The sequence below is a fragment of the Elgaria multicarinata genome, chromosome 3 (assembly GCF_023053635.1).
Source record: "Elgaria multicarinata webbii isolate HBS135686 ecotype San Diego chromosome 3, rElgMul1.1.pri, whole genome shotgun sequence".
Classification (NCBI taxonomy): domain Eukaryota; kingdom Metazoa; phylum Chordata; class Lepidosauria; order Squamata; family Anguidae; genus Elgaria; species Elgaria multicarinata.
Window position 1 is genome coordinate 155270037 of NC_086173.1, and position 12691 is coordinate 155282727.

The window sequence follows — 12691 nt, forward strand, 5'->3', positions numbered from 1 at the left end:
TTTTAAAATTTACTCTAGGGTTAGGGAGACTGATCTGGATCAGGACCTTAGTGGAAGGGTTGGGGATGGGTGGATTAAAAGCTGGATCAGTCCCCTGGGGACTAAAAATGGAAAAACGAAGTAACTGTTAGACACAAATTTAAAGTCCTGTCTGTTTCAACCCCAGTACACTTGTCCTCCTGCTATTTTGGCAGTGAGATGGCACGTGCAGCCTTGTTACCTAGCCCGCTTGTCCTTGCTGCTGTGTTGATATTGGCCGCTTCTGACCCGTCCTTGATGCCGTAGAGCGTAAGGCTGTATTCGGTGTTGGGTGTGAGGCCCCGAAGTGTGGCCGTGGTCTCATCCCCAGGCACTTTCACTTCCTTGGCAGGCAGAGGGATCCTCCCACTTCCCTGAAGAGAGTCCTTGTATTGGACCAGGAAGGAATCGAAGCCTCCCTCTGGAGCTTCCCAGGTGAGGTGCAGAGTTGTGGGCGTCACCTCGGAGACCACCAGGTGATCGAGCAAGGCGGCCGGCTCACTGGGAGCATCTGGGAAAGCTGCACGAGAGAGAACGGGGGATGAGTACAGGGGCAAACAGATAGCAAACAAGGTTCAAATTAAGCGCAAAGTGAAAAAAACAGCCACCAGACTACACATATAGAGCGTAACCAGATGATGAGCATTTTATTGCACTCTTGTTACCGGACACTTGTGGTTTCTCATGGGCCCTTTGGACGATGTCTGTCTCTTGCACACCTCCTGCTCTTTTTCTTAGTTTTAGAGTGAGTGACAAAAAATAACTTGTTTTAATCCGAGTCTTCTGAGGTTGTGCTATAAATTTCCCACTAGAGGGCGCTTTCCCCATTGAAATCTAATCTACAGGTCATGTGGTCGCTGGTCTTTTCTTGGTGAGAAGTGATCATTTTAAAAGAGGAACAGAACCAGCAAGAGAGCCCACGGTAAGGAAATGTAATTTCCCCCATCTGATGAGCCTTATAGACTCCTTAATCTTTAAAAATATAAAAACAAAACTTGTGGGAGATCCTGCTCATACATCTCTTGAGTCACATCTAATTCTGCCCTAAGTTTTGGGTCTTTTCTTTTTCGCATGCAGAAGGTTAAAAAGTGTTAGGTAGGGTGACCATACGAAAAGGAGGACAGGGCTCCTGCAGCTTTAACAGTTGCATAGAAAACTGAACCGGCCAGAGAGCTTCGGCTATTGGGCGGTATAAAAATGTAATAAATAAATAAATGGGGATTTCAGCAGGTGTCATTTGTATGGTTGCAGCACCTGGTGAAATTCCCTCTTCATCAAAACAGTTAAAATGGCAGGAGCCCTGCCTTCTTTTGTATATGGTCACTCTACAAAAGAGGGCAGGGCTCCTGCAGCTTTAACTATTGTGACGAAGAGGGAATTTCACCAGGTGCTTCATGCATATAAATAGTACCTGCCGAAATTCCCTTTTCAATACAAGTGTTAAAGATACAGGAGCCCTGTCCTCTTTTCCATATGGTCACCCTATATACCACTCTTCACCAGCTTGGTGCTCTGCATGTGTTGGACTACAGATGTGTTGAATGGGAGTCACAGCCCAAAACATCTGGAGGGCAGCACCAGATTGGGGAAGGCTGTCCTATGCTTTTACCAATGGATTCTGGTGGTTTATTTATTTTATTTATTACATTTATATCCCGCCTTTTTTCCTCCAAGGAACCCAAGGCGGTGTACATAATCCTCCTCCTCTCCACATTAACCTCACAACAACAACCCTGTGAGGTAGGTTGGGCTGAGAGGCTGTGACTGGCCCAAAGTCACCCAGTGGGTTTCCATGGCCGAGTGGGGACTAGAACCCGGATCTCCCAACTCCTAGTCCAACACTTTTAGCCACTACACCACACTGGCTCCCACACCACACTGGTGTGGTTGATTTTTAGTCACGGCAAGAGGGGTGAGGACGGCAGAACCCTCCCCTGGCTGGTTGCCTGCCTGCAGCCTGCTTCCCCACGGGCCTTTTTCTCTTCAGCCAAGCTGCAATATCAGAAGTGTACTCAGCTGGGATGCAAGCACATGGTGAGAGAGGGGGCCGTGGGGAAGTACTTAGCGGGTAGAATTGGGGGAGGGTTCTGCACTCCTCACCCGCCCCAGGCCCCTTTTGCTCTTCAAAACAAACACACAGCCTTTGGTTTTGATGGGTTGGAGGCAAATCCGTGGCTTAAACAGCTACTGTTGTGTCTGGCTCGGCCCTCAGTCCTGCCTTTAGCTGAAAGCCACGGCCAATTCACCAGCCGGGCCTTTCACCCCCTTTTTGCCTGGCCCTCCTGCTCCCTCTTAGGTCTGGGCCTCGACACAGAGGAAGGTATGGAGCGAGCCGCCGGCCTCGTTTTTCAAACACGTCCGCAACTTTGGACACCGGCCCGTTTTTCTTTCCTTCGCGTGTTTACCCAACGCAAGCGGCCGCCGCTGTCAGTTCATCACTAAGCGGTCTGACCCGCACCATAAATCTCTCCGCACTTTTCCACATTTTGTGGGCCATGCTGCTTTTGATGAGCGCCGGCTGTTGCTCCAATCCATTCCTCCTGTTTTGAAAGCCAAGGGAACCGAGCGGAATCCAAACGCAGGATCTGCCCACTCTGTTAAGGGAGCCCATTCGGGGCCAAGTTACATGCGACACTAAATGCGTCATTAGGAAGTACGCCAGCGCACTTTCATTGGAACTGCAGCGCGTGGGGAGAACATGAGAAGAGCCCTGCTGGATCAGACCGAGGGTCCATCTAGTCCAGCACTCTGTTCACACAGTGGCTGACCAGGGCAGGATCTACACTACTGCTTTAAAGTGCTTTATAACAGTTTTGACAACTGTTGGGGCCCAGGACACACTGCATATACAGGTTTCAAAACGTTTTCAAAGTGCTTTAAAGCACTTTAAAGACAGTAGGGTAGATCCCCCCCCTGGGATGAACAAGGAGGACATGGTGTAGCAGCACCCTCCCGCCCATGTTCCCCAGCAACTGGTGCACACAGGCTTATTGCCTTGGGTACTGGAGGCAGCACATAGCCATCAGGGCTAGCAGCCATTGATAGCCTTCGCCTCCAGGAATTTATCCAACCCCGTTTCAAAGCCATCCAAATTGACGGCCATCACTACCTCTTGTAGTAGTGAATTCTGTAGTTTAACTCTACGCTGTGTGAAGAAGGCCTTCCTTTTATTTGTCCTGGATCTCCCACCAATCAGTTTCATGGGATGACCCCCCCATTGGGTTCTAGCATTATGGAAGAAGGAGAAAAATGCCTCCCTCTCCACATTCTCCACCCCAGGCATAGTTTTGTACACCTCTATCATGTCTCCCCTTAGCCTCCTTTTATCCAAGCTAAACAATCCCAGCTGTTGCAACCTTCCCTCATGCAGACTGGAATAAATAAGTCTATGAAATCGTCTTTAAGACCAGGGCCCGTCTTCACGGCACCTGTTCACCGCTCCTTGCTGCTAAAACCCCACATGATCACTGCTACGGGGTGGAGGCGGGGATCCCATCTGATGAGCCTTATAGACTCCTTAATCTATAAAAACATGAAAACAAGACCTGCGGGAGATCCTGCTCATACATCTCTTGAGTCACATCTAATTCTGCCCTAAATTTTGGGTCTTTTCTTTTTCGCATGCAGAAGGTTAAAAAGCGTTAGGTAGGGTGACCATACGAAAAGGAGGACAGGGCTCCTGCAGCTTTAACAGTTGCATAGAAAACTGAACCGCCCAGAGAGCTTCGGCTATTGGGCGGTATAAAAATGGAATAAATAAATAAATGGGGATTTCAGCAGGTGTCATTTGTATGGTTGCAGCACCTGGTGAAATTCCCTCTTCATCAAAACAGTTAAAATGGCAGGAGCCATGCCTTCTTTTGTATATGGTCGCTCTACAAAAGAGGGCAGGGCTCCTGCAGCTTTAACTATTGTGACGAAGAGCGGAATCCATCACTGCTATGGGGTGGAGGCGGGGATCCCCACACCAGCAGAGAGAGCGGGGTTTCCGGTTACTGGAGCCTGCTTCCTGTGCGCTTCCTAGTGTCCAGCAACCAATCAGGGTTGCCATCCGCCCTCAAACACCTCCCACAAATCTACCCCTGAATGACGTCACATGGCGGAAGAGCCGTAACGACCTTGTTCCCAAGGAAAAAGTTGGGATAAATCCCCTGACTTTTTTACACCAGAGCTTCAGGGAAACTGCCCAGAGAGCTTCAGCTATGGGGTGGTATATAAATTTAATAAATAGATAAATAAAAGCCCCGCGGTGGCTGCAAATTTGCAGCCACCACGGGGCTTCGAAGGCACAAAGACAGCCCCCAGCAAGGAGAGCGGCACATGCTCTTCTTGGGGGAGGGCTTTCCAAAGTTGTGGGGCCACTACAAAAAAGGCCCTGTTCCTGGCACGTGCCTCTCCCTGGTGGACCGCAGAGCTGAGCTTTCAACAAGCTCAACGTGGTATAACGTATTAGGGTGGCCGTATGGAAAGGAGGACAGGGCTCCTGTATCTTTAACAGTTGCATAGAAAAGGGAATTTCAGCAGGTGTCATTTGTATATATATGCAGAACCTGGTGAAATTCCCTCTTCATCCCCACAGTTAAAGCCGCAGGAGCCCTGCCTTCTTTTGTAACTGGTCAAGAGGGCAGGGGCTCCTGCGGCTTTAACTGTGGGGATGAAGAGGGAATTTCACCAGGTGCAGCATGCATGCAAATGAAATTCCCTTTTCAATACAACTGTTAAAGATACAGGAGCCCTGTCCTCCTTTCCATAGGGTCACCCTAGGTGTACCTTATTCCCCCCCTTCATTTCACCCTGACAGCAAGCCCTGTGTGATGTGTTAGGCTGAGAGATAACAGCTGCTCCAAGGTCAACCAGTGATAGGATGACCCTATGAAAAGGAGGACAGGGCTCTTGTACCTTTAACAGTTGTATTGAAAAGGGAATTTCAGCAAGTGTCATTTGTATATATGGAGAACCTGGTGAAATTCCCTCTTCATCACAACAGTTAAAGCCACAGGTGCCCTGCCCTCTTTTAAAATGGTCACTCTAGTATAGCTCCTGCAGCTTTAACACTCTAGCTATACTAGAGTGACCAGATTTTAAAAGAGGGCAGGGCACCTGCAGCTTTAACTGCGGTGATGAAGAGGGTATTTCACCAGGTACTCCATATATACAAATGACACCGGCTCAAATTCCATTTCCTATGCAACTGTTAAAGATACAGGAGCCCTGTCCTCCTTTTCATGTGGTCACCCTAACCAGTGAGCATCATGGCTCAGAGGGGATTTACATCTAGCTCTCCTTGCTCTTTCTAGCCGGGGCTGATTCTCCAGCCGGGCCTCTCGCCCCTGGGCTCCTCCTTCCCCCTATGGCCTCGACACAGAGAAATCTGTGCAATAAATCACTTGCCTCGTTTTTCAAACGCTTTAGCAGCTGCACACATGCGAGCATCTCTCTCTCTCCCTCCTCCCCCCCCCACGGCCTTCGTGGGTTGTTTGCCACAGGCGAGCATCCAGGGCCCTCCGCTCCTTATAGTCACGTGGCCATTGGTCTGACACGCTAATCGCTAGACTACATTGGCTCTGCAGCCATGAACCAGGAGTGACCGTGCTTGATCTGTGAAAAGTCCCACCTGCTGATTTCTGCCGTTCACGCTGCTCCTTAAAAGGCGTCATTTAAGCTCTGGGGAAGGAGCTGTTTTCTTGGTCTTATTCCTCCCCCCCCCCCCTTCAGTTGGCAATCTTGAGGAATTTGGTATTCTCTTGCTTATTTCCGTTCCAGGATGAGAGGAGGACACCACCAGGGACAGGGAGATGAGATAAGGGAGGCCTTTCTCTCAGTCCTACCAACATCCTCCCAGAATAACGGGCTCAAGTTAAAGGAAGCCAGATTCCAGCTGGACACCAGGAAAAACTTCCTGTCTATTAGAGCAGTACGACAATGGAACCAGTTGCCTAGGGAGGTTGTGGGCTCTCCCACCCTAGAGGCCAAAGAACCAGGAAGCACAACAGCCCCGGGTAAACAACGCGATATCCCTTAATGTAGAGATGCTCTGAGACAAAGTATAAAAGGACAAAGAGGGAAATGGAGCCTTGGGAAATAGACTCTTAATCCTATTTCCCAAGGCTCCGGAGGAAATAAAACCTATTTCCCAAAGTTTCAGGACTGAGAAGGTCCTGTGCAAAGTGCACACCACTGAGCCCCCTCCAATGCTGGTGGGCCCTGGTGGGCTTACCTGGCCCTGGTGGTGACCTGTGGCAGCTTTGGATGGCTGACAGCTGCCATTTTAATTTCCTACTATGCCCCAACACATCAGGGACATTAAAATGTGTCTAGGCTCAGAAACCTGGTTGCTGTTCCAAACACCAGCCTTAACCCTCTTAAGGGCAGTCATCCTCAGTGGTCATGGCAGGGTGACGGGGCCTTGACAGTTCCCCAAGCCACTGAAGCCTGTTTGGAGTTAGGTTTTCTCCCACCTTTCTTTAACAGAACAGGCCTACCATGTTTGGGGCTGGGAGGTGCAAATTGGGTAAGTCTGTTTTTAATGAGCAAATTGCTCACACCTCTATTTCTAAATCAAATGAGACCATGATCCTACGCATACCAGCTCTCTTCTTCCTTCATTTATGCATTTATGGGCCGATCCAATGGAGGCTGGTGGCTCCGATTTTGATGGGGCTGTGAATCCATTCTGGGTTTCAGTCAGAACCAGCTGGAACTGCAAAGGAGCTACGCAAGATGCCGAACCAATTTTGGGGGTAAGGTTCAGCACTTTGGAGAGCTCCTTTGGAGTTCTGGCTGAAACCCGGAATGGATTCACAGCCCCACCGACATCAGAGCCACCAGCCTCCACTGGGGATGTCTCAAAGGGAAGACATGAGCATAGGGAGTTGTCTTAAAACAGAGCAGGAGCTACATTACAGTTTTAAAATGGTTTATAACAGTTTCGACAACTGTTGGGGGGCCAGGACACCCTCCATATACAGTTTTCAAAACTTTTTCAACGTGTTTTATCCTGCTTGGTATAGATCTGGCCCTGGTTGGACTTTTCATCCATTGAGCTCAGTATTATCTATTCCAGGCCGACCTTCCCCAACCTGGTGCCCTCCAGGTGTGATGTAGGGGAAGAGCCTTCAGTGTGGTGGCACCCCTCCTGTGGAACTCCCTGCCTCTGGAGGTCAGGCAGGCGCCAAACTTGTACTCCTTTCGGCGCCTCCTGAAAACATCTTTATTCCAAGAAGCCTGTCTTTAACATGCAGCCTTGGATTACTGTTACTGCTTCTTTTAAATTTTGTTTTAACTGTTTTTATTCTGTTTTTATTTTCATTTTACCTTGTACACCGCTCCGAAATTTTTCAATGGGGAGTGGTATATAAATATTCTAAATAAATGAATAAATATGCCACAACTCCCATCATCCCCAAGCAGCCACTGTGGGAAAACAGGACTAGCTGGAACTGATCCAGTATAGGCTCTTCTTATCGTCTTGAAAGAAAATGAGGATGGGGAGAAGATTAGAAGAAGCGGCGAAATGGGAAGGATAATATAAGAATACGGGGCGGAGGAGATGGATAAAAGTGCAAGAAAAAAAGAGGAAGAGAGATTTGCAGAGAGGGCTGGTGAGGAGGATGTGAAAAGGATTGGGTGATACAGGTCTGGGTGGGGACCATTCACCTGTGACTGCATCGGTCGAGATTGGTCCAAGCCGCTTCCTCCCAGAGATGCCGTAGAGGTTGAACTTATATCTGTGGGAATGCTCCAGGTCAGAGATGACAACCGTGCGGGAGTCGGCATCAACAGGCACCGTCTGGGTGTTTCCTTCGGTATCCTTGTACTGGACGAGGAAAGAGTCAAATTTCCCAGCAGAGATGGTCCATGAGAGGCGGACAGACTCCTTGGTGACCTCAGAGATGGAGAGGTCGCCCAGTGTAGGCCCGATTTCTGGTGCCACAGTTCGAGCTAGGACAAAGAAAAGAAATTCCGTCAGGTCAAGCGTGGGCCTCATAGTTTCATAGAATAGTAGAGTTGGAAGGGGCCTACAAGGCCATCGAGTCCAACCCCCTGCTCAATGCAGGAATCCACCCTAAAGCATTCCGGACAGATGGCTGTCTAGCTGCCTCTTGAAGGCCTCTAGTGTCGCCTCCCTTAGAATCATAGTATCATAGAATAGTAGAGTTGGAAGGGGCCTATAAGGCCATCGAATCCAACCCCCTGCTCAATGCAGGAATCCACCTTAAAGCATCCCTGAGAGATGGTTGTCCAGCTGCCTCTAGTGTGGGAGAGCCCACGACCACCCTAGGTAACTTCAAGAGGAGTCTGTGAGCTCTCCATTCTGACAGCAGTGATGCCAGGGCAGGACTTTGGGGGAAACATCCAGGGGTCAACTCCGCAGAATGGGCAAAAAAAGTGGAATAAAAAATACAAAACTACCGGCTCAGTGGGAACTGGTGGCTCCGATGTCAGTGGGATAGAGAATCCGCTCCAGGTTTCACTCAGAACTCTAAAGGAGCTACCCAAAATGCAACCGCTCCTTTAGAGTTCTAACTAGTTCTGACTGAAACCCAGACCAGATTCCACAGCGCAAGGGGGGTGGCGGGTGGGCCCACGTACACCAAAACGTCATAATAGCGATAAGTGCCAAATTGAGGGGGCCGTTGAGTAGGGATCCAGAGGGGGGTTTGGATGCAGCAGGAACGGTCCTCTGGCTGCCTTCCTACCGCTCTGCCACCGCCGCCCCTGAGAGAGCAACGTTGCTCCTGGCAGCAGGAGCGAAAAGGGATTGTTCTGCTGGGAGCATCCATGGGGGAGTCTACACACCGTTCCGAAGGCGCCCCGAAGCCACTTGAGGGCGCCCCGAAAACGCTTGTGTACTATGTACCTTAATCGTCCCCAGAAGAGGCGGAGGAGGAGGCGTGCTTTGGCGGCACAGACTGCGGGCGGGCTGCTCCAGGCTCCGTTTCCCTTTAGCCAGCAGGCCCTGCGAGAGCTCCCAGCAGCGGGGCTAGGTCGTCAGAGGGAAAAGAGCGGATGGGCGAGGAAAGGGGAAAGCGCCTCCCATGCCCCCGGGACCGCGCAGGGGCCGCTGCCGCCCCTTTCCTCGCCCGTCCACTCTCTTCCCTCCACTCTCCACCCCGCCTTCTTCTGCCGAGCTCTCCTCGCTCGCCTCTTCTTCGTCTCTTCCAAAGGTAAGCTAGACGATCGGTTTGGAGTCGGACTGGGGTCGCTTAGAAGCGGCCTCGGTACGACGTGTGGAAAGGCCCTCTGTCGGGAGCCGCACTTCAAAGTGGCCAGGAGGAGGAAGCGGAAGGCTAATATCGCCTCATGAGTCCTTCCTCCGGCCAGGGTCACCACAAAGCCCCATCCATGCTGGGGCATGAGGAGCGTCTCCTCGTTCCCCCCGTCCCACACCTGCAACGCCCCTCCTGCGGCCCTTTATGACTGAGTAGTCAATAAATGTTTGCCTTAAAAAAAAAAACACCCTAGATGCACACCCGAATGAAATGTGCTGCGCACGCCGATGGCAGATTCGCCGCCCCACTGACATCGGGGTCAGCAGCCTGTATCAGCTATGCCGCTGTACTAGCGTCCTGTAGCTTAAAACTCTTGCAGGGGGGATCTACACTACTGCTTTTAAAGCGCTTTAAAGCACTTTGAAAACGTTTTGAAACCTGTATATGCAGTGTGTCCTGGGCCCCAACAGTTGTCAAAACTGTTATAAAGCGCTTTAAAGCAATAGTGTAGATCCCCCCTTACTGCCCAGTAAACAAGTATTAAGAGAAGCATTTCAGCTTTTCAGAAAAATGCTGCACCAAAGCCCTATGAAGAGAGACTGAAAGAACTGGGCATGTTTAGCCTGGAGAAGAGAAGATTGAGGGGAGACATGGTGGCACTCTTCAAATCCTTAAAAGGTTGTCACACAGAGGAGGGCCAGGATCTCTTCTCGATCCTCCCAGGGTGCAGGACATGGAATAACGGGCTCAAGTTAAAGGAAGCCAGATTCCAACTGGACATCAGGAAAAAACTTCCTGACTGATAGAGCAGTACGACAATGGAACCAGTTACCTAGGGAGGTTGTGGGCTCTCCCACACTAGAGGCATTCAAGAGGCAGCTGGACAACCATCTGTCAGGGATGCTTTAGGGTGGATTCCTGCATTGAGCAGGGGGTTGGACTCGATGGCCTTGTAGGCCCCTTCCAACTCTGCTATTCTATGATTTTATAATAGTCACCAAGCCTATACATAGTTTTAATTGTTATAATTGGTTTTGCTGGTTTAAAATTTTGTACTGGTTTTAGCTTATTAATGGATTCATTTGTTTTTTACCTGTGTTTATTTATTGTTTTATATTGGTTGTTTGATTTTATCTGTACACCGCCCTGAGATCCTTGTGATATAGGGCAGGATACAAATGTCGTAAATAAATAAATGCTGAATACAAATGGAATAAAACAAAGGAGAAAACCAGGGAAGGGGGTGGAAGCGAGTTTTGCATCTTCCCTAGAGATTCGGGGCCTCTGACCTGTGACGGCTTCGGTGGAGCTGGGGCCGAAGCGCTTTCGTCCGGAGATGCCGTAGAGGTTGAACTTGTATTTACGGGAAGGTGCCAGCTTGGAGACGATGACGTCGCGGGAGCTTGCGTCCACGGGCAGCGCTTGGGGTTTGCCCTCCGCATCTCGGTACTGAATGATGAAGGAGTCGAAATCCCCAGCCAGGACGGTCCAGGACAGACGGACAGACGTGCTGTTGATGTCGGAAGCCGAGAGTTCGCCCAGGTTGGGCTGCGGAGGGGCGACGTGTTCTGAAGCGCCTGGGGGATTAGAAAAGAGAGAGGCAGACGGTTGATTCCCCAAGGGCTTTGGATGACATTGGCCTTCTCGGTTGTCCCACAACCAAAAGCGTGTCGTCCGATAACGGCTCGTAAGAAGGCCTTCTCGGTAGTGGCACCCATCCTCTGGAACGCTCTCTCATGTTTCGCTCAAGAGGTGGAAACTGTGGTGAACTTAAAGACATCTCTCTGCTTACTCTAGGTTTTCCCTGATTCGTAATTTGTCGCACTTGTAGTAACTTTTCTACTGTAATTATTTCAAATCACGTGAGGTACTGGTTCCTCTCTATTCGGCCCTGGTTAGGCCTCATCTAGAGTATTGCGTCCAGTTCTGGGCTCCACAATTCAAGAAGGACGCAGACAAGCTGGAGCGTGTTCAGAGGAGGGCAACCAGGATGATCAGGGGTCTGGAAACAAAGCCCTATGAAGAGAGACTGAAAGAACTGGGCAGGTTTAGCCTGGAGAAGAGAAGATTGAGGGGAGACAGGATAGCACTCTTCAAATACTTGAAAGGTTGTCACACAGAGGAGGGCCAGGATCTCGTCTCGATCCTCTCAGAGTGCAGGACACGGAATAACAGGCTCAAGTTAAAGGAAGCCAGATTCCAGCTGAGCATCAGGAAAAACTTCCTGACTGTTAGAGCAGTGTGACAATGGAATCAGTTAACTAGGGAGGTCATGGGCTCTCCCACCGTAGAGGCCTTCAAGAGACAGCTGGACTACCATCTGTCAGGGATGCTTTAGGGTGGATTCCTGCATTGAGCAGGGGGTTGTGTCATGTAAATTTGGTTAATTTCCAATGATTCCCTTTGCCCATTTCTCTCCTTCCCTTCTTCTCCACAAAACCCACCTTCCCCGCCCTGAATTACCATCTTTTGGTTTTAGAGGAGTAGAGTAGACCCTCTAATCCCAGGTAGGGAAGAAAAGCCCCATTTACCTATTTGGGTAAGGTCGCTTACTCATGTGTAAGGAACGAGCCCTAGTCGCTGGTTAAAATCGCCAGGCGCTTGCTTGCACAGCTGGCATTCACACACATACCTCTTTTTCCTTCCCCCACGACTCGGCGGGAAACCAGGGAGAAAAATAAGAGGTGGGAAGCTCGCCCATCGAAAGGAATGTCAGGCGCCATTTTTGAGGGCTGGGGGCTTCTTCTTCACCTTCCTTTCCACATGCTCCGGTGGGAATTTGGGAAGGGACAGTGAATACTGATTGGATGGAGGGAAGGTGAAGCAGGAAAGGTTCTGCCATGTAGGCAAGGTGGGACAGGAATGTCCCAGGGGACATTGCGAAGAGGGTTGGGCAGGAAGGGAGACTGGGCAGAATTAACCCTTTCCCTTCCCAGCTGAGCATGTCGGGTGACGCAAGGGGTGACGATTTGGGCTAGCAGCCAATTGTATGTGTACAAATGGTTCTCCCTGTATAAAACAAGACGCTCATTTCCGTTCGTGGCCTCTTCTCTCCCATTTGATCTGAGGAGAGGACCTTTGCCCAAAGAGATTTTATGGTACCTGAAGTAGAAAATAAACCTTCCTTTTGAAAACTGCATCCGGATTGCTTTTTATTTGATTTAATTGGGTTGTAATCCACAATTTTTTCTAACAGTTGGGCTCGATGGCCTTTAGGCCCCTTCCAACCCTACTATTGTATGATTCTATGATTCTAAACAGAATGGCTCTTACTTATGAGTAAACATGCACAGTATTTAGACAGAGTGGGCATAATGTGTCTAACTCTGAAAGCTGTGTAAGTTTGCTTAAGAGGGTGAAGGGGCAGGTGCAGGGCGGAGGAGATAATTTTCTGGCCTAGAAAGTAAAATGCATTATGACAAAGACAGAAACAGTTGCCAGGTGACCCCTGGGACACAGCT

The 12691-nt window shown here is 49.8% G+C and overlaps 1 protein-coding gene across 1 annotated transcript in view; it reads right to left on the reverse strand.

Moving 5' to 3' along the window:
- The window catches only part of TNXB (tenascin XB), a 170508-nt gene that overhangs the window by 27574 nt on the left and 130243 nt on the right, over positions 1–12691 (reverse strand). The window contains exons 35-37 of the mRNA XM_063122680.1: positions 10520–10807; positions 7675–7959; positions 221–538 (exon numbers count right to left, since the gene is read on the reverse strand). Of these exons, the coding sequence (XP_062978750.1) occupies positions 221–538; positions 7675–7959; positions 10520–10807 (891 nt within the window). The remainder of the gene's footprint in view (positions 1–220; positions 539–7674; positions 7960–10519; positions 10808–12691) is intronic.